This window comes from Sander lucioperca, chromosome 24 (genome assembly GCF_008315115.2).
Source record: "Sander lucioperca isolate FBNREF2018 chromosome 24, SLUC_FBN_1.2, whole genome shotgun sequence".
NCBI lineage: Eukaryota > Metazoa > Chordata > Actinopteri > Perciformes > Percidae > Sander > Sander lucioperca.
Genome location: NC_050196.1, coordinates 14,896,297 through 14,916,293, shown reverse-complemented (window position 1 = coordinate 14,916,293; position 19,997 = coordinate 14,896,297). Strand labels below are relative to the sequence as shown.

Sequence of the window (19,997 nt, the reverse complement as noted above, 5' to 3'; positions counted from 1 at the left end):
CACGGGCGCAGAACAGGAGGACAGACAGAAAGCCAGGCCGAGACAGAAAGAGAGGGGGAGAGAGAGAGATGGGGGGGGGAGAGAGAGAGAGAGAGTGAAGAGGAAACGACAAAGGAACAATAGTGTATGATAGAGAGAGAAGCGAGATGAAAAAGTTAGGAAAACAGCAGGAGAAAATTGCCATCTCCACTAGTTAGACTGTCAATCTTCACTTCAGCACATTTACCTGATAAAGTCCACATAGATAAACACTCACGCAATTACAGTTCCAAATAGTCTCTACTTCCTCCCATTGTGGCCACTGTGAGATTGGCCAGGAGCGATGAGGCCTCTATCTCATTTCTCTCAAGCAAAGATATTTATAACCATGCATCGTAATTAGAGTGAAATGATTAAAAGAAAAAAAAAACTTCTTCTCCATGTTTCATCATCATCATCGTGGCACTGAAGATTTGGATTTCAATTAAAAAATGTGACAGATTCAAGGGGTCACTCTTTCTAATCAGTGTTCAGACGTGCATTTTGTCTAGATGGAGGATGGGGAAGTGGTGTGGAGAGTTGTAAATCAGGGCGAAAGAAAGAGGAAATAATGAATCCAAGTCTAAGGGTTCCTTCTAAAGCAGAACATAACGTTGCTGAAAGGTAATCTGTCCTCTATCTCTACCTCTGTCTGTCTTTTTTTTTTGCAAAACGGTGGGATTACAGGGAAGAACTTAAAAAAAATGATCGGCTTTTGATCAAATGGGACAGAATATGACTGACAACGCAATTGAGAATTATCGTAGACTGAGTATAAATACACCGATTTGAACGAAATTGCTCTTTTCAAAACCTGCCGGGCACTGGTTTGCATTGCATCTCATGGGAAGCAGCATCTTCGAATGTCAACATTACAACCGCTCTATAATCCATTTTTTCAGTCGCTTGTTAACACGGTTTCTGTCCAAGTTATACGCCTCCTCCAGGGCTGATGGGATTTCTATTTATAGAATTTGATATCCTTGTCTTATTGTGAAGCCACACAAAAGAAGGAAATATCATTTCCTCGAGAACAGTATTTTTGGCACATTAGCAAGTCTCTTCAATAAGAGTGAGAATTGGGCACATCGGGACTCCTAAGCATTTTCCTTCTCAATAATGAAGTGTGTTTGGCAGGTTTACATTCAAAATGTAATCCTTTAGAGATTGCTGCTTACTTGCAACCTTTATTACAATCACAATCTACTATTGGAATAATCAAGATCAGTTAATCAGTTTGATAATGCAAAACTTGATACTTACACTAGTTATTATACTGGAAAAGTCACTCTTTAAAAGCCCCTAAAGATTGATTTCTAATCATATATTTTTCTTGATAACATTACATATTCATACCTGAATAAACAACCTTAAAAAAGAAACTGTGGGTATTATTTATTTAGATTTAAACACTCAAAAACTCAGCTAATCTGCTTCATCAGATAAGGATAAAAACACACATCTCTGATGTGAAAGAAAAAACCCAAACTACTTGAATTCTAGCAGACTATTTGTTGTTCATGTAACCTCCATGTCCATACTAAGAAGCTGACTATTACACATTTTCAGTGAATTCATTAAAAGCAACTAATTAGCTAAATAAAATAAAAATGTAATTCCCCCCCAAAACTCCACCTATCCATTCATTTTCTAAATAATGTTTCCCATTCAGGCCTTTTGGTTTAAAGGTACCATGTGGAGTAAACAAAGAAAAGAAGATTTAAAACACATTGTTTCTTTGAATCTGTGATGCCCAATAAACACGTTGAATGCATTTCCTTCCTCATAAAACATTTACAAAGCCAGGGTTTCGGAAGAATTTGAAACTTACATGTTTGCTTCTTCTTCACTGCCTTTGTTGGCACACATTTCTTGGCATGTTAACACAACACAAAGCATCGGAGGAACAGCGTATTATGTCACCGGTGTGTGGACATGCAGGTGGGTCCTCTGTCCCAAAACAGGGACTCTTAAAAACATTGCTCTAAAAACTCCACAGGGTACCTTTAATTTACTTTGATAGTTGCCCTACTTAAAGTCATCAAAAAAACAGCCAATTAATCTAATTAAGAAATGGAGGTTAACAAAATAGGCAAACATTATTAAAACATAACATAAGAGCCAGTGTCAGTGGGGGTCTGGGGCCTTGTTAATGAGGCTGACTAGGCCGTGACGTTTTGTGAAAGATAGAAAACAACAGCAGAATAACAGCAAAGTCAAGAAAATTGCAAAAGATGGTCATGAAAACTTACTGTGGTGCTCCTCAGTGATCTCTTTGTCCTGGTAGTACCACACCACCACGGGCACAGGAGAGCTAATGACATCACAGACCACCTCCGCCGTCTCACCGTGGCGGAACTCCTGCGGTGACTGAACATCCCGAAACGTCAGCCTCTCTGAGAGATCAAACAAGATGCAGATGGAACAGGTTTTCTTCTTCTTCTGTGAGCAGTCAGAGCAATTTATTGCAGGTCTGAACATCAAAAGGAAAGTAAGAAAAAAATCTGCTGTTTTTTTACGGTCCTGTTAACTATGACTGTTTTCACACAGAATCTGGGGTTAGGGGGTGGGAAAAGTTGCTTTAAAATAAATTTCATTTCAATTCCCTGGGTTTCATCCCGTAAATTGAGTGCTTGCCTTTTTCAGGTAGTTTGCTATTTTTTTTTTTTGATTGAGGTAAGTGTTGGGATGGCCTCTATTTGAAAGCATACCGACATTGCTGTCTTGAAAAGCCCAAGAACAGTCCTGCAAAAGAAAAGAAACTGAGAAAGACAGCATGTTTCTTCCCCTGGACGGAATACATTATTGGTTTCCTAAAGGCATTTGTCTTTGTGCCATATAAATATGTTTCTTTCCCCTAACATTAACTATTTTATTTACTGTCTAAGAGTCTACTGCCACGCCACTTAGCAGTGATTTGAGCTAAATGCTAAAATCAGGATGCTAACATGCTTACAGTGGCAATGCTAAAAAGCTGCCGTTTAGCAGGATAATGTTTAACAGGTTCACCATCTTAGTTTAGCATGTTAGCTTCTTATATTTGCTAATTAGCCCTAAAAACAAAGTCAAGGTCATAATACAGAGTTTTGGACAAAATTAAATTTGACCTGATGATGGCACTGAATGAAAAGTTAAGGGATCACCAAATTACTGCTGTTCATCCATACAGGGGGTATTAATGTCTGAACCAAATTTTATGGCAATCCATCCAATAGTTTCGGAGATATTTCAGTCTAGACCAAAGCAGTAGTGGTGTGCGATACTGCAAAATTTGGTACTGATTCGATACCAAGTAAATACAGGGGCCAGTATCGCCAATACCGATACAATACTGATACTTTTTAATAATTAAGGTGGATGCATCATCAAATTGCTAAATCTGAATGAATTCTCATGAACTTTAAGTGGTTATGTGATTTTTCCTTTGGATTATTAATAAGTTAAAACCCAGGACAACATTTTGATATGCTTGTATAAATTTGTTGTGTTAACACTGTATCTTACAGCCTTTTTACAAATTACACAGCTTGCCGTTGTTTAATTTTTGGCCTGAAAATACAGCCACACAGGGCTCCTCTTCCTCTGTGCCATTCTTCTGCTCTGTCTCTGTCCTGCTTGTGTGTGTGCTGCTGGCCTGGCTGCTTGTTTGCCTGGTGCCGCTGAGTCACGTGACGGTACAACATCAAATCACAAGAAGAGGGAGGAAGAGCAAAGTGTGCATGCTTTGCACTGTGACAGGAGCGGCAATTGAAAGCAGCGGCACTTACACAGACACAGACAGCCAGCCTGGTATTGATCAATATCGATACCAACGGTGGTATCGATATTATCAATATTTGGATCGATCCGCCCACCACTACAGAGCGGTGGACCGACCAAACTTCAGCCATCCACAGAACCATGCAGGTAGAACCGCCATTATAAAGCACAGCTGTCATGTGATGTAATGCCACGCAATTCAGGTGTACAGTATTTAGCATCAGGCACATGAGAAACAATGTGTGCCTTGAAAATGGAAGTATGGCTTCACAAACAAATATCCAATAAAATAAAAGCTAAATCCGGATTTGACAGTTTTCTGGGACACAGGCGATTCTCATGAAACAGCGCTGCACAGCAGACAGAAGGGTGGCTGTTATACTTGCTGCCAATCCCAACCATGACAAAAAAAATCAATGAGCAGAGCTTTTCTGCAGAGCTCTCCGTTTGCAGAATTAGACAAGAACACAGGCAACCTTTGATTCACTCTTTCTTGTTTTCAGGGACGCTTCGATAATAGACTCCACTCTGTGACGGTTTGAAGCTGTGTCCTCCCTCTTGACAAACATTTGGTGTTTTGACAAATTGCTTTCATGGGGACACTGTTCTTGGACCAGCACTTTTCCACAAACAGCACCTGATCCTTCTTCGAACCCAGCTCTCGTTCAGATAGTTGGCTTTGATGTGCTGCGGGGCTGTCACCGCTAGCGCTGCTACCACCTGCTATCATCTACGTGCTGTATTTTGAAGGTGTGAATAAATCAAGGACAGCTCCTCTATCAGTTTCTTCCGTTAGCGAGGCTTCAACATTAGCATTTTGCCGTGTGATTTATGCCAGACTGCTCCCTAAAATGAGCTTTCTCTACCCGACTGCACCCTCTGCCTGCGAACGTGCCCGGCATCTCAGTGTCTTCATTAACTTCAAGGATGCCACTGCATGCTTTTGTCATTCACTCTGTTGTTTCTTATCAATTCTCCTTCTTGTATTCTTTTTATTTTCAAAATCTGTGGCTCTCTCTCACCCCCTCCGTCTCTCTCTCAGGTTTCAACACATCTGATGTCACTTCTCTTTGTATCCTTTTCTTTCTCTTTTGTTGTCGCACTGCTCGACAAGAGAATCAGTAAGGGAAACATCCTCTCTAAAGTAACCCTCTACTGCACACTTGACACTGGAGAATTGAGAATATACTCAGTACTCCGGAGTTTCTCTTCCGTCGATCGTCTACACTTTGCTGCGAGGATAAGTGTCTGAAATGTTGACGAGACAATTTCCCTGGACCTCTCTCAACTGGGAAGCAGTTTTTTTTCTGTCTTTACTGGCCAATTTTGCTGGTTTAGGAAAATGGGCTTTGCAGCATTATCGCTTTGTCCATTAATAAACTAAGAGGAATTGAAAGGAGTCGGCGCCGGCATTGTACTGGCTTTCTTTATTGAGTATCGTGTCACCTTGAATGGCTCCAAAGGCAGCAAACGGCTGCAGTTAATTAAAAGCAATTTTCGTATTTTGCTAACAGTGAACTTTTAGCGAAAACTAATTATAAAATAAAAATGTCATCTTCTGTGTGGGTCAGCGATAGTTTTATTAAAGAATAAGACTAAGAGTTGACAACAGCCATGCTTAAAGCTCTCTAAATCTGTATGCTAAATGCAACATGTTCACAATAATAATGCTAACATAAAGCGAGATGAAAAGTTAACTAAACACCAAAGTTATCAAAATTCATCATGAGGGAAACTGTCTATGAAAAATGTCATACCAATCTACCCAATTGTCATAGAGACATTTGACTCAAAAGCCACAAATGTGAGCCTCATGGTGGCGCTAGGGGTCAGGGGATCACCAAAATATTTAGGCCTCATCCTCTAGTGACCCTAAATGTCTGCATCAAATTTCATGGCAATCCATCCAGTAGTTGCCGTGATATTTCACCAAGGTCAGTGGGATTCATCCTCCGGGGACCGTGAATGTCTGTAAACTTTCACGGCAATCCATCTAACGTTGTTGAGATATTTTAGTCAGGACCAAAGTGGTGGACCAACAAACTGACATTGCTATCCAAAAAGCCATGTCTCAAGCCAGCAAGCAGCTTTTATTATGTTGGTATGAAAATAGTCTATATTGACGACATTTAATTTACTGGATAGTTCCGCCAGATGTCCCTCATTTTCTGCCGGGTGTCACTCACCTTCGGCTTTCTTTGTGTTGGCATTCTAAACTCCGGTTGATTCGGGAAACATCCTCTGAGCTAGAACCGACAATCAAATTAGTATATTCATGATTTTATTTAGTAAAATTCTTATCACACACTCGACAGCCATTTTCATTTCAGGGCTTGCCTTCCTATGTGCATATATTTCACCAAAACAAGTTCCTTCCCGAGTCTATTTTGCAGAGGCACTGTTGCTGCGTCCGGTTAGCGCCGCCCAAGATGATTGTGATTGATTTAAAGAAATGCCAATAAACCAGAGCACATTTTTCTCCTATCCAGGAATGCTGTGTGAACTAGCCAGACCCTCCTCCGCAGCGCTGTGGCGGAAGGTCTGGCAATGCGAGACTAGTATGAGGTTAACCCAAGTCCAGGCACCCGTTTTGGATCCAAAACTGATCTACCCCTCCATGTAGCATGATTATAACACACCAACATGGATATATCAGCAACTACTGAGAGGATGTCAACACTTTCCCTCCCACATGTCATCATTTTCATGTACAACATGATGTAGCATGCTGGCCCATGCACTGCGGGCCTGAGGAGCCCTCGCCTGGCCCGGCTGTGCGCTGGCAGGATGGCTGGCTGGAGCATTAGGCAGGTTTTCATCCACATTCTGCTCATGCAATCTATACCGAGGGCCAGAGTGAGTGACGCCTGGTTGCCATGGAAACAATAGTTTTAGGGAGCTGGTTATGTGGTGAATGAGGCGAGGCGGAGTGGTGGCAGGTGTGATTGAGGTTGTGATGTCTCCCCTAATGGTTCGCTGGGAGGGGATGAAAAAGGCAACCACCCAACAGGTGATGATTTTAAGAGTGTGTGCACATATAAATCTGTGTGTGTCTCCTGAAATCAAATCCCTGTACCATGACGTTTTCTCCAATTAAACTCGAAACTCCAGATCAAAGTCCCGGTGTATCTGGGTATTTGGGTTATTCACATTCTCAGAATTCACTTGGTTCTTATGTAACCGTGTGCATGTGCATTTTTGCATGCCTTATAACGGAACACGAGCTGAGCTGGGAAAGACTTTTCCTGTCACTGTGCTACCTGTGAACAGAAGGTTTTTATAAATTTGGGGAAATGTAAAGGGTACATTTGCAAGGATTCTAGGATTTTTTAATCCTAAAGTTAAACTTTTCAACACAATTTTGTCAAGCTTTTCCCCAAAACAAATCTCTAAAACCACATTTAAAGTACTGGGCTGTGCAGGGCTAACTTGACATGGGCTGCCTTGATCTGTCAGAGAGGCAATTGCTGACCACAAGGAACCCAAATATTAGTGCTTTCACTGTCAGTGAAACTGTGCTGAGTTTGTAAGTAAAGGATCACTAAAGAGCACAAAAAAGAAATTAGCCAGCAGTCTATCTTGAAGTCAAAGTCCACAAGTTTTCACAAGACACCCAATATAAAGTCAAAAAAGTCAAAAATCTTTGGGGTGATTTATTTATTTATATTTTATTTATTCAGTGAGCGGTTTAATTGTACGTTCTGTAAATGGTATTACTAAATATGGACCTCTAATAGCTGTGTCAAAATGTTCTCTATGCTGTCAGAAGCAATAATCTGCCAGAGCAAAACCCAATCCTTTCATTTTTTATTTTTCCTTGACCTGAAATCAGTCAAATTTAATATCTTGGATACTTAAATCAGCCTTTGAAATACCCACCATGTGTTAGTTGTTTTAGATGTGCAGTCTAAGTCCCCATAGGTTCCTAAAAGCCCAAAATTCCCAGAATTTTCTTATGCTCAGCAAATCACAGGAATGAGCTGGCAGGGGTTAAGTTGGATAATTTGCTCAAGGACACTGTAACAGGACAAATGAGGATGGAACCTGCAATGGGACAGTCACTGTAACTACTGAGCCAGCCCCACCTTGTAACATTAAGTTTTTCCCAGGAAATAGTGATGGGTCAGCAAGGCAGGTTAGCCTTAGTGCCATATCCCTCATTATGCCTGGCAGGATCGGAGTCCCATGGCATTAGTAGCTGTCATTACACTTTGATCACAAGAACGAGGGGAACACACACTCTCACAAGAGCTCACACACAAAGTCAGAGGTACACATAGTCCTAAAATGCACATGCACACAGATAGAGCTAAATCTTCTCACAGCTTCTGGGTGTGGTGAGGCTCAGAATATGAATAGGCTGGCTACCCTTGTGATTAAACACTAATGTGAGAGGTTTATTCTCTTCATGTCTTCATGTATAAATCTCCTCAGGAGCCAAACACAGAGCATCTGCAGGGAAATGTGTATGTGAGTGCACGTGATCTGTCAATCTTACGGTAGATCTCCAGCACGACCGAGGCCTCCTCAGTGTGACCGGTGGCGTCGGTGGCCTGGCAGCGGTAGATACCCGCGTCCTCGATGATGGCGTTGTAAATGATGAGCCTGGATCGTGATGTCTCTGTGTGGAGCGCCATCCGCTTGGAAGGCACGATGCGCTCGCCCTGGGGGTTGTACCACTCCAGCCTCACTGGCTCGCCAATAGCTAGGAGCAAGGTCAGAGAAAGAGAGAGAAAATAAAGTGATTATGATGAGTTCATTTTACTGTCTTTTAGCAGGCATCAACATCCAGTTGTCCTTTTTATGTTCACTGCTTAGGAAAGAGACACGCTCACTCCCACTCACACTTGGGATCTATTCACAACATTAAAATGCCTGAAGATATTTATCATTTCCCTTGCAACAAGTTGACTTTTGTTGACTTCCAGCAGCTTTATGCATTTTCCAAATTGGTCCAATAAGTGGAACCTGTTACCTTCCAGTCCCAAGATTATTTGTGAAAAAATTGAATTGCCTATGACTGACATTAACTCAACATCTCTCTGCGTGAAGTGAGTCAGCCTGAAAGATGCACATCCTGCAGTCGTTCTGGAAAGACAACACAGTTTGATAACAGCTGGTTGGTTTTTCTGCCTTGTGTAAGCAGCTGATGAGCATAATGTACCACTTCAAATACTTTATTGGAGTCTGGATCAGATAGCCAAATCACTAAGATGACAGGTTATCCCATTGTAAGTGATTCATTCTTGTCTAACTGACTAGATAGGATTGAATCAGACTTAAGTTGTGGAAGGATTTCTAGAATCTTTTGGATTTTATCAGATTCTTAAAAAAGCTGAGTATGAGGTACATACAGTGCTGCCAATGAACATGTTCAGTATTTTCCTGGTGAATTTCATAAAGGGTTTTACATATACATTACTATAGCATTGCTGCTCCGCGGTCTGCTGAACAGCTGAGGACCATCCAACGTTGTTGTTAGAACTTGTCGAGGGAACAGACGGCCTGAAATTATATGATTATGTCATAATCTTGGATTTACATATTTTATAAGTCTGTAAAGGAGTAGGAACATATGTAGGCTGTAAATTCCATTCTCATTTCCAAGATTATGCACGTATAGAAACACAGACACTAAGGACAGAAACAAATGGCAGCCCTGATCAAAAGCTAACTTGAACCCTGATTAAAGTGGCGTCCATATGTAGCCTGTGAAACATGAACTGCAGGCTACTGTGAGGAGATGATATGGCCATCTGTAAGCAGCAGGTGCCCTTTGCCTGTAAATTCTGCAAATAAAAGTGTCACAGTGGAGGGTCATTACTTGGCCCATCAATCAGCCAGAGCCTTGAACAAGAGAGGAGATGGACAGAGGCTTGTCCAGCCCGTTACAGACATGTCTCTGGATTTAAATGAGGAAAAAAAAGAACCAAGAGCAGAAAATAAAATTAATGAATGCTTCGTGACAAACGTGTTGTGTTGGGAAAATGGTAGAAGCCAGCGCCAAGCGATAACCCCAGAGAGAGATAGAGAGAGAGCAGCAAGTAGGCTGTTTGAATGCTCTCTTTCCCCTTCAGTAACTATCAGCAAGATGCCCTTGAGCAAAGCTTTTAACCTGCAGCTGGTCGGCAGCCAGCTTTAGAGGGTTGTGATGGTTCATTTCAAGAGCTCCCAGGGGTAACAGCGAGGATGTAGGAAAAGGATTTTGGTCTAAACTAATTTGTCCAGCATGTACGGTTATGTAAATTGCTTATAATATTAATAATAATATCTCAGTTTGATGCACCAGTACATAATCGTAAATGATGATAAATTGGCTGATTTACCCTCTTGATGCCTGCACTTTGCATCACACAAAAACATGCAGGCTCCCACTTAAACCCCAGCATGCTAACACTGATCATCATCGCAATGTTTCCAACCGCCATGAGCATCACATCCTTGGCATGTGTGTCTGCCACTCTTTAGTTTCAAAACCAACAAAATCTGATGAGGCAATCAGACGCGAGCACTGCTGAAATCATATTACAGTATAAGATATTCTCCTCATTGCTCTGCTTTCCTTCACACATGGCCTCCCACTGGAGCCTCGTGGTGCATGTGGGTACTTGTGAGGAACAGATAAGTGTCTAGCATCGCTTCAGGTGCCTCTTTATACCTGTTAGCATTAGGGCGTTATCACCTCTTACCATTTTACAGTCTGTTGACAGCAGAGACAGCTAAATATGTTAAAAGTTGATATAGCTAGCGCGGCGACAGGCCATTTGCCTCACAGAAGACCTGAGAAGACAGGAGTGTGTAGGGTGCTGCCCAGTGTTTCACGCTCAGCCCTGCCTCCCTGTGTGTTTGTGTCCTTACAACTGTATAAATAGCTGGTGGAAATTTATGTCAAACCGCTCTTGAAATCTGCATAAGCTCTGGCATTATTACTGATTCTTGGCGAGAGAGAACGCTCAACGACTTAGTCCTTTTGAAGGTAAAGTGGAAAGACAATGGTGATTTTTTTCAACGTGCTCGCGACATGTCTAAACGGCAGCGCGCCGACTGATCGCCGGCTTCCGATAACTGCTGATGAAAGCGACAGCTCCACTCTGTTTTCGGCTTGATTTTAAACTGCACGTGGATATAAAACTTTAAAGCTTTGTATGTTAAAGGTATTTCAGACGTGTTTCAGAATGTTTATGATCCTCCTTAGCAGTGAGGAAGCAACATAAAGCAACTGAAATATTGAAGCGATCTAAGCCTCCTGCACAAGGCAGAATATTGACTAGACGTGCCCCTTGGCGCCAGAATTAGTAGAGCGCAAGCCGAAACACTCCCACGTCCCCACGGTGGCTGGCACTGGAGCCATGGTAGTAATTGATTCAGGTCTCCGGGGAAGTAGATAGCAGAGCAGAAAACAAGAGCTGAGCAGGGAAGGACTCACACTGGTCAGCATGTATGTGTGTAGCTCGATGTCAAAATTATGGGTTACATATTTATCTCTCTCTCTCCCTCCATCGCCGTCTGCTCTGTAATGTCTGGCCAACGGATGGACGTGGATGTACTGGAACAAGCGATGTGACCTGAGCTGCTCTAGTTAGACATATCTGAAGAAAACCACATGGAAACATAATAGCCGTTAGATTCCGTTTGACCAGCGAGGCTGCCTTTGTAGCCTCCTTGGTTTTATTTTGCAGCCAACACTTGTTCTGGCTCTCTGCCACCTCAGTCATAGGGGAGGTTAAACACACACCTAAAGGCCAGTTTATTCACCTCCTTATTTGTCACACCATGAGCTCAGCTTCATTTAACCCTGACAGGAGACACATTCTCTCTGTGGTTTGTTTGTTTCCTGACAAAAGGTCTAATTGAGCATTTTAAAAGATGAGTCCTTGAGGATAACTACTTTTATAATGATGTGATTGGTGGCAATTGTCGCAAAGTGCTTTAGTTGTTTACCTGGTGATTTTAAAGACTATGTACTGAAGAGTTTTACTATAGGTCAGGGATCTTCAACAGGGGGTCTGGGACCCCTAGGGGGTCCTCAGAGTCGATGCAGGGGGGGCTCCAAATTATTGTTAATTTCTGAAAGTTTAGAAAAATTAAAAAGTCTTAATATGAATTCAACATATTATTAGCAAATATAAATCTCCACTGCTTACTGGCCTATAGGTAAGGTAGTCACTAAGGTAGCCATCCACAGATACAGTTAATCCTAAGGATTGATTGTGCCACATGTATGTTTAACAATACATTGTTGGCATGATTCATAAAATCATGCCAACAATTATTAGGCTATTTTAATAGTTAAAAAGTATTATATGCAAAAAAGTATGTCTAAAGGCTTTAGGCCACCCTACATGTTATCGTAGGCACAGTTCAATATGCACCATTTTATACAATATATGTAGTAGGGGGTCCCTGCTCCATCTCTCTTTCAGTTAAGGGGTCCTTGGCCTAAAAAACATTAAGAAGCCCCTGCTATAGGTTTTGAAGGAAACACAATTCCATGAATGTACAGTAATGACTAAAGATTTCTATTTACTGCATGTTCTATTCAGTAATATACAGACAGTAACACAAACTCCAAGTTTCACTGGAGAAAGCTAAGAAATGGAGATGCTTCCATACAGCGAGCAAGGGGGTCACTGAATGGTTTAATGAGAGCGAAGATGATCTTGAGTGCCAATGGGAGACTTTAGACAGATGTGTGACACCTGCGCGTTAATAAAATGTAAGGGGCTATGTTGGTAGGGGCATATTGTATCAGATACCATCCAGGAACTTAAGTCTGTGTAATAAATCTGCAGGTTTGACAGCTTGTCACCAACAAAATAACGGTCCACCAAAATAGCGGAGCAAGTTGTGCACATGGTGTTACACAGTAGACGTTACCTACATCATCTAAACATCAAATGAGGACTGTCTGTTCTATTTAATCTATTTATTTATTTTTTGTTTGTAGCTTCCATTCTCAACCTTTGGTCAATGTCATTTGTGGGTGAATATATGTCTGTGTGTGCAGAGGAGTTAAGTCGAATGCCTGTATTTACTGTTTTTCAGCTTGATGCCTGGGGTTGGGTTAACAGGGAAACATGTACCTGTTGTAAGTTGTTATACTGGACTGTTCTACAGTAATGCTAATTAATAAACCAGGGGGAAAAAATACCAAATGAGGGAAGGTATCTTTTAAATAATGGTGTTCATCTGCCTGAGTTCCAGAGACTTGCAAGATCTATTTTAACATTTTCTCAATCAGCTTCTTATTACGAGTGACGACGTGAACACCGTTATTTATTTTTGCCATTTATTTTAAGTTTTATTTCAGTCATTTCTGTATTTGTGTTTTAGTCTGATCAAATCACACCCACACACCAGATGAGCTGAGCTGTCCGTTAAACTCTTACTAAATAATACCCACAGATGTCTTTCAAACTTTAACTTTGATCGTTGCATATTTAATGATGAATATTTAAGGGTATAGATGAAAACTACAATTTAAGGGGCTTTAAAGGAAAGTGAAAAGGTATTTTTGTTAGTTTAGGTAGTTTAAAGTAAAAAGATTTGGGAGAAGACAAGGATGATACAGAAAAAGAGAAACTTAAAGTGCCCATATTATGAAAAAATCACTTTTTCTGGGATTTGGGGTGTTCTTTGGTGTCTTTGGTGCTTCCACACTCATACAAACGTTGAAAAAAATCCATCCATGCTGTTTAGAGTGAGATACGGTTTCTGAATGTGTCCTGCCTTCAGTCTCTGGGTGAGCTGTTCAAAATCGGCACGGCTTGTGACGTCACAAGCCGAAACGAGCAGGCTAACCGCAACCATTAGCTCGTAGCGTTAGTGTTTGCATGCTAACGCTAGCATGCTACCTCGTTCTCACGAGCAAAGCACTGCTACAACACACACAAGTTCACCATAATCTACAAAAGAACTACTTACATGTGCGCCCTCATTTAGAAGTCTCCCAGCTAATCCTGCCTTGTAACTGACCGAAGTTGTAGAAACAGCCTTTCTTTTACTGTCTATGGAGCTAGCTAGCTGACATGATCTACATCTGAGCTACTGGGCATGTGCAAGTGCAATCAAAGATAGTACAGAAGAAGAAGAAGAAAAGAGGTCTCACTCTGTAGCTAAAACAGAGACCAGCTGAAAAGAGGATCTGCAGCAGTGAGAGAGAGCGGTGCAGTACAACAAAAATATGGTGTTTTTTGAAAATTAAACCATGTAAACCTATTCTGGTACAACCTTAAAATACAATTATGAACCTGAAAATGAGCATAATATGGCTGCTTTAATACCAGGACCTACTTTTGACCTAATTTTGACCCTAAACTGATAGTTTGAACAATTTTCAAGACAGAAATGTTTTGCTCTCTTGGAAGAAATGAGTTCATCATTTTTTCACAGCTGCCAATTCTTGCCGGCAAACGAAAAGAAAAGCAGGCTAAGCGCAACTGCCCAAGTTGGAAAATGGCAAAAGAAAGAGTGACACAGACACTTCCTCCCACATACTTTTGAAGGTGGCTGGTGGCTATTTATCTCCCACCTTTAACACTCTTTTGCCTCAAAGCCTTTTTTCATTCTTCTCAGTTCTGTCGTTTTACCTCTCTCGCAATAAAAGTGTCTACCATTGCCTTTCAACTCCTGCCAGTTTGAGTCCATTCACCTCAATCTATCTACCCTTCCCATTCTGTCTTTTTTTCAGCGCACGTTAGACCTCCAACCCCCCCCTCACGGTGCTCCTCGCAGCGTGTCTCTACTCCCTTGGCTGTTACCTCCATGCTGAGTGGGTTGGCAGGAGAGAGGAGGCAGCCAGCAGGAGGCGGGCCGGGCCTGCCAGAGTGTGTTTCCACCCTGCCGAGCCACTGGCACCGGCTCACGGTTATGGCTAAGTGTTGATATGCCGTTAAGACAGGACAATGAGGAGCAGGGATGAGAGGGGAGGGGGCGTCCCTGTGTGGATTCAGTCACCGTTGGGTCAAAGAGACACTCACCATATGGACAGCATGGATTGGGTTGTGTTCACCGTCATACAAACCAGAGACTTGAACAGACTTCACAAGCTGTGATGTAAGGCCCCCTGCTGCATCTCTGGCCTGCCCCCCCACACACACACACAAAACAACAGTGTGTAGCTTCTGTACCTGTGCAGATGAAGAACTTGGACTCTCCGACACTTAACTCCACTTTGTTCAAGGATATGGACACTTGTAGTGCGGCTGTATTAGAGAACAAAGAAGGGACGGGGAAAGACAGAAAAAGAAAGAGGAACATGGATTAGTTGTTAGAGTCTTAAGAATACAAAACGCATCATTTTATGACTGGAGAGACATCATACAAAATGACTTGACAAAAAGTGTCAGCTTCTTTGTCATTGTGGCTCATTTCCTTCCTTATGTCATATTTTTTTAACTATCTGAAGACCATTCCCTATTATATGTCACCATATAATATGGATTTTGGCTTACATGCAAATATCCTTAAAAATAACCACAGCTATTGAGAGCACAAGACACATTACCGCTTCTGGAAAGAATATATATACAGTATATGTTCATGTAAACTTTAACTGTTTTCAAAGTTCCTGTTCAACAGAACAGCGAAGCTATTTCTCCTTAGAAAAATACTGATTTGCTTGATACCTTCTATTACGCACATGGCTGTTTATGACAAGCTTGTCAGTCACTTTCACAATGAATGGAATCCTTTCCTTGGTAATGCTATTTGCAGTTATCACTCTTGACGATGATATATGCAGTGAACAACTGTGGGACGGGAATTTAAGAAGCTGAGAAATAGCAGAGAACAGTAAATAACTGCCTCTCTGTGTTTTGTCAGGTTCTTTTACATCCTGGATAACAAATTGAGAGCCTATCGCACTCTCGTACAGAAAAAAAAAGCTAAGCGGAAATGTAGCTGGAAGACATCCACCTTAATGACACAGTAAAAATGGGCAAAAACCTTGCAGTCTTGCAGAGTCAAGGTACAATCTGCTGCTCTATTGTAAGTGCCACTATAAGCGCTGTAACGCCACATAATGGGGGCTCCTGAATAAGAGTGTGGCTCGATCTTGCCTGACATGAATTTTTTCGTATAGGAGAAAGAGAAAGAAATGCAAGAGAAAACTTGTAGCGAAGAAGAGAGTGAAAGAACAAAAGTGAATCAGACAAAAAAGGGAGTGTTTGAATGGCAGCACGGCAAGCTGGAGCTGAGAATGCATCGCAATGTCTAATGTGATGAGTAATGATTGGCAACTCAGAGGGGAGAGGGTCATTTTTAGGCCAGAGCCTCTCAACGCGGCGGGAGTCTCGCTACGGCACACTGAGTGAAGCGAGATATTTGATGAGCCTGTCATATCTGTGGTCCTCATTCTTTACCCTTACAGCTGCAAGTCTAGTGAGGATCAAACACACATACAGCATTCACACACATGCTGTATAATACAAATGGATGTTATTTCTATCTACAAAGCTGGAAACTTAACAATGGTGCCTGTCAATAATTGAGGAAATGATGAAATTATCATCTGCGGCTTCTTGGGGGGGGGGGGGGGGATACTTGAAATTAGTGGACTTTACCATTTTGTATGAGCAGGAAATGGAATTCCATTACTTTGGAATACCACTGCTCATTTAGAGTCATTTAAATGTTTAAAAAAATAAAAAAAGTTTAGATATTTGATGTGTTCCTGGAGCCGCTTCACCACCATCTGCAATTAGCAGGCAGCTCTTTGTGCAATGCATTGTGGGACAGTACTGTCCACGAACAGCACACTTACAATACTTCATTTTGTCACTCATTTTCTAATACAAACACACTATGTAATCCAAACCTGCTTAGAGGTAGTATGCACCTGAGAAATAGCTACTGTCTACAAACATACTGTGGTAGTTCACATTAATGCAAATACTGCTCTGGGGTTGATTAATCATGTCTATTTAACCCGGTGCCCTTCCACACTGCCTGCCTCTGACTTAAGGCAAATTCCTATCAACGCTGCAAGTAGGTTAACGGTTTTCAATTATTAATTGATCGCGGTCTGTTAAAGCTGTATGTGATTGATCACGTAATAAGTCCCTCACAAAAGCCAGCAGGCAAAAGAAAAATGGACCTGAGCTTTTTTTTTCTGTGCTGCCGGAGTCATTGTTGTGAATCATATAATTACTGTAAGTTCAACCTGGAAAATATAACCGTTCAGTTGGCATTTCTAAGCTACACCACAGTCCCTGCAGCGAATATACATTGGCATTTTAATGAGAATTCTGAATGGATTGGAAATATGACACAGGAGAATTTGTTTATTCAACGCTGTCTCGCCTGCTGGGGACACAAAGAGACATACTAATTATATCCATTTTCAGAAATGGAATGTTTTCAGCTGCGTTCACCTGCTTATTACAGAGCTTGGGTCAATATGTTATGAGCATGGTAGCAATTATCAGCTCCAATTATTAGCTCCTCGGAGAAGCGTCGGAGTCGAGGAAAATAAGACAACAGACAAAACCATTGATTGCCATTTGTAGTGTGTCTGAGACAGTCGATACCATACATGACTTGCCAGCTCGTCTAACAACGTTGAGACATGAATAATTCCAGCATCAATTTTTAAATCTCAACCAGAAGAGGCATGACTTTGACCAGAAAGTTGCTGATTCAAATCATGTAACTGACTGGGATCATTGTTTTGGTTTAAGGTCTAAAACTTTACTGTATTGTTCAGCATCATTTCCAGCGGCAACAGGCAGCTGTTTTCAACCAAAATGCTCTGATAAACCGACCCACCTACGGAAGGTGAACATAGTGGAGATTTTCCCCTTAGGAGAAAGGCTGAAAGGAGAGTGAATATTGGACTCACATTAGCCTGGTGGTGAGAATCAAATGGAAGCCCATTTCTGCCAGTAAAAGAAAAAAAACAGTTGAAAACTTAGCCTTGTGATAAAAAAAAGTATCCTGTCAGTCTTTATGAGAGACTTTCTTAAAATAATGACTTAGTATTTTGAAATAATGACTTAGTATATAGAGAAAGTTTCTTATTATAATGAGAAATCTCTTTTTTTCATCAAAATGGCAGAAATGGGCTTCCACAGTAACGCAACTCTTACTATACTATAAGATAAAGACTTTATTGTCCCTGTGGGAAATTTCCCTTGGACATCACAGTGTCTGCGGTATAAAATCACAGTAAAACAAAAACAAATGCATTCATCCATAAATTGCACATGCCCATCTACTAAAAGTACACACATAATACAAAATATTATATAAACAGTGATCGACAACAAGAATTTTTGATATGCGCAATATCTCTGCATGTCCAGTTTGGCAAAAGCATACGGTGAATTTGCAACCATTTTAAGTTGCCCAACGTTGCCGTCAGTCTGTAAAACTCACCAGTTTTATGTTTCTTGTAACAATGCCAAAATCATTACATTCCTCAAATTTAAGGTCAATAGAGGAGGAAGTGCTGACTGCGCTGGCCTGATGACATGATTTAGCAACATCTGGACCCAGTGCAATAGTGTACGAAACTTGCCAGAATTTAAGCCAGTGTGACAACACAATGTCATTTAGCAGCCGGCTAAATCCAATGTTGAATGGCACAGTGTCCAATCAGCTGGCAGGGAGAGAGTGATTCTGTGCTCCTGTACTCCAAAAAAAAAAAGCCCCATTAAAGCCATGGCTAAATAATATGCACCACAGAGAACATGCCTTTATTCATACATGTAATAGCGGTTAGGGGTTTATGTGCACTGTATTTCTGTATGGGTGGGAGGCTGTGTGAGTGTGTTTTTGTCAGTGTGTAAATGTATTAAGCACGTAGAGCAGATATGCCCTCAGGCTAAACAAATGCTCTGCTTTAATTGTCTGTGATTTTGTGGAGGAGTTGAAGGGAATTCTTCCCTTGAACCACAGAGACGGAGAGTGAGACAAAGACAAGAAGTGAAAGAGTTGGTAGAGCAAGAGCAAAAGAAGGAAGATAACATGCTAATTACTATGTTTTGTATTCTACCAATTCTGTGTGTCTTGTGCATTTCTTCAAAGGTGTTAGCTAAGGCAGGAAAAAAACTATTTCCAGTAAGAAATTAGCTTTGAAAACACTAACCAGTCAGCATTCTTTAAAACTGCAAACTCTCAGGTGTGCAGTGGCACCAGGTACCTGAGGGAGATATTTGTTTAAGAAAAATATTAGTATTATTTTTTTAGTTAGGGTCATTATTTATATTGGTCATGATTAAATTGTACTTTTCCAATTAAATTATTTTTTATTTATATAGCCCCAAATCACAAATGTGTCTCAAAGGGCTTCTTTCCTTAGATCCTAGAAAAATTTTGATGAGAGAAGACAAAACCTCCTCTGCACATGCTAATTGCTGAGATCTGGAAAAACGACATCATTACAATGAGGTCAGATGGGGCAACTATATATATATATATATATATATATATATATGTATATATATATATATATATATATATATATGTATATATATATATATATATATATATATATATATATATATATATATAAGCCCCAAGATGTTATGCTAGATGCTATTTCCCTTTGTGTTGCTTATCCTGTTCAGTTGCAGACATGTGATCAATTAACAAATCAGCTGTTCAATTTGACTGGACAAGCTATTATTTACATCATTCATTCAAGTGCCACTTTTAAAGTTTAAATGAATGATTACTTAATTAAATTACTAATTTATGTCAGTCGGTGAATCCCAGTTCCAATAATTACACAAACAAGCATAAAAACCTTCCAAAGTAACAGAATAATTATTCAGGCTTTTAAACAGAGCATTGCATGCTGGGAAATGGAGTGCATTGTATTTTGACATGAACCAAAAAGAGAAAAAGAGATAGTATGTGCAATGAGCCATCTCAAACGAGGCTGTGAGGCAACAAACTAAATCAGAGACATATTTGGGAGGACATGAGGAGTAAATGATGTTTCATAGCAACAGACAATATTTCAAAATTCTGTTCACATTCATTTTGAAAACTGTTAGTAAGGACAGTGTTGGTGTTTGATATTACAGTATCAGGATGTTTGTTTCACATAGTAAAGAAAGCTCTTGTGAATCAGTTATTGCCATCTTTGCCTATGGTCTGTCAAAGCATTGCCCCAGTCCCCAGTCCTATATATCTGTCTGGCTGCATAACAAGCCTGTTTTAAAGCTGGAGAGGAGGGAAGCGGAGAGTGCTGGTTTTACTCAGCCAACCATATC

At 40.8% G+C, this 19,997-nt stretch overlaps 1 protein-coding gene across 4 annotated transcripts in view; it reads right to left on the bottom strand.

The window, feature by feature from the left end:
• Window positions 1-19,997, bottom strand: part of LOC116044484 (neural cell adhesion molecule 2) — a 397,500-nt gene that overhangs the window by 77,915 nt on the left and 299,588 nt on the right. For all 4 annotated transcript variants that reach the window (XM_035998698.1, XM_031291726.2, XM_035998700.1 and 1 more), the window contains 3 exons: window positions 14,907-14,981; window positions 8,276-8,482; window positions 2,271-2,414 (listed from right to left, as the gene is read on the bottom strand). In XM_035998698.1, coding sequence (XP_035854591.1) covers window positions 2,271-2,414; window positions 8,276-8,482; window positions 14,907-14,981 — 426 coding nt within the window. The remainder of the gene's footprint in view (window positions 1-2,270; window positions 2,415-8,275; window positions 8,483-14,906; window positions 14,982-19,997) is intronic.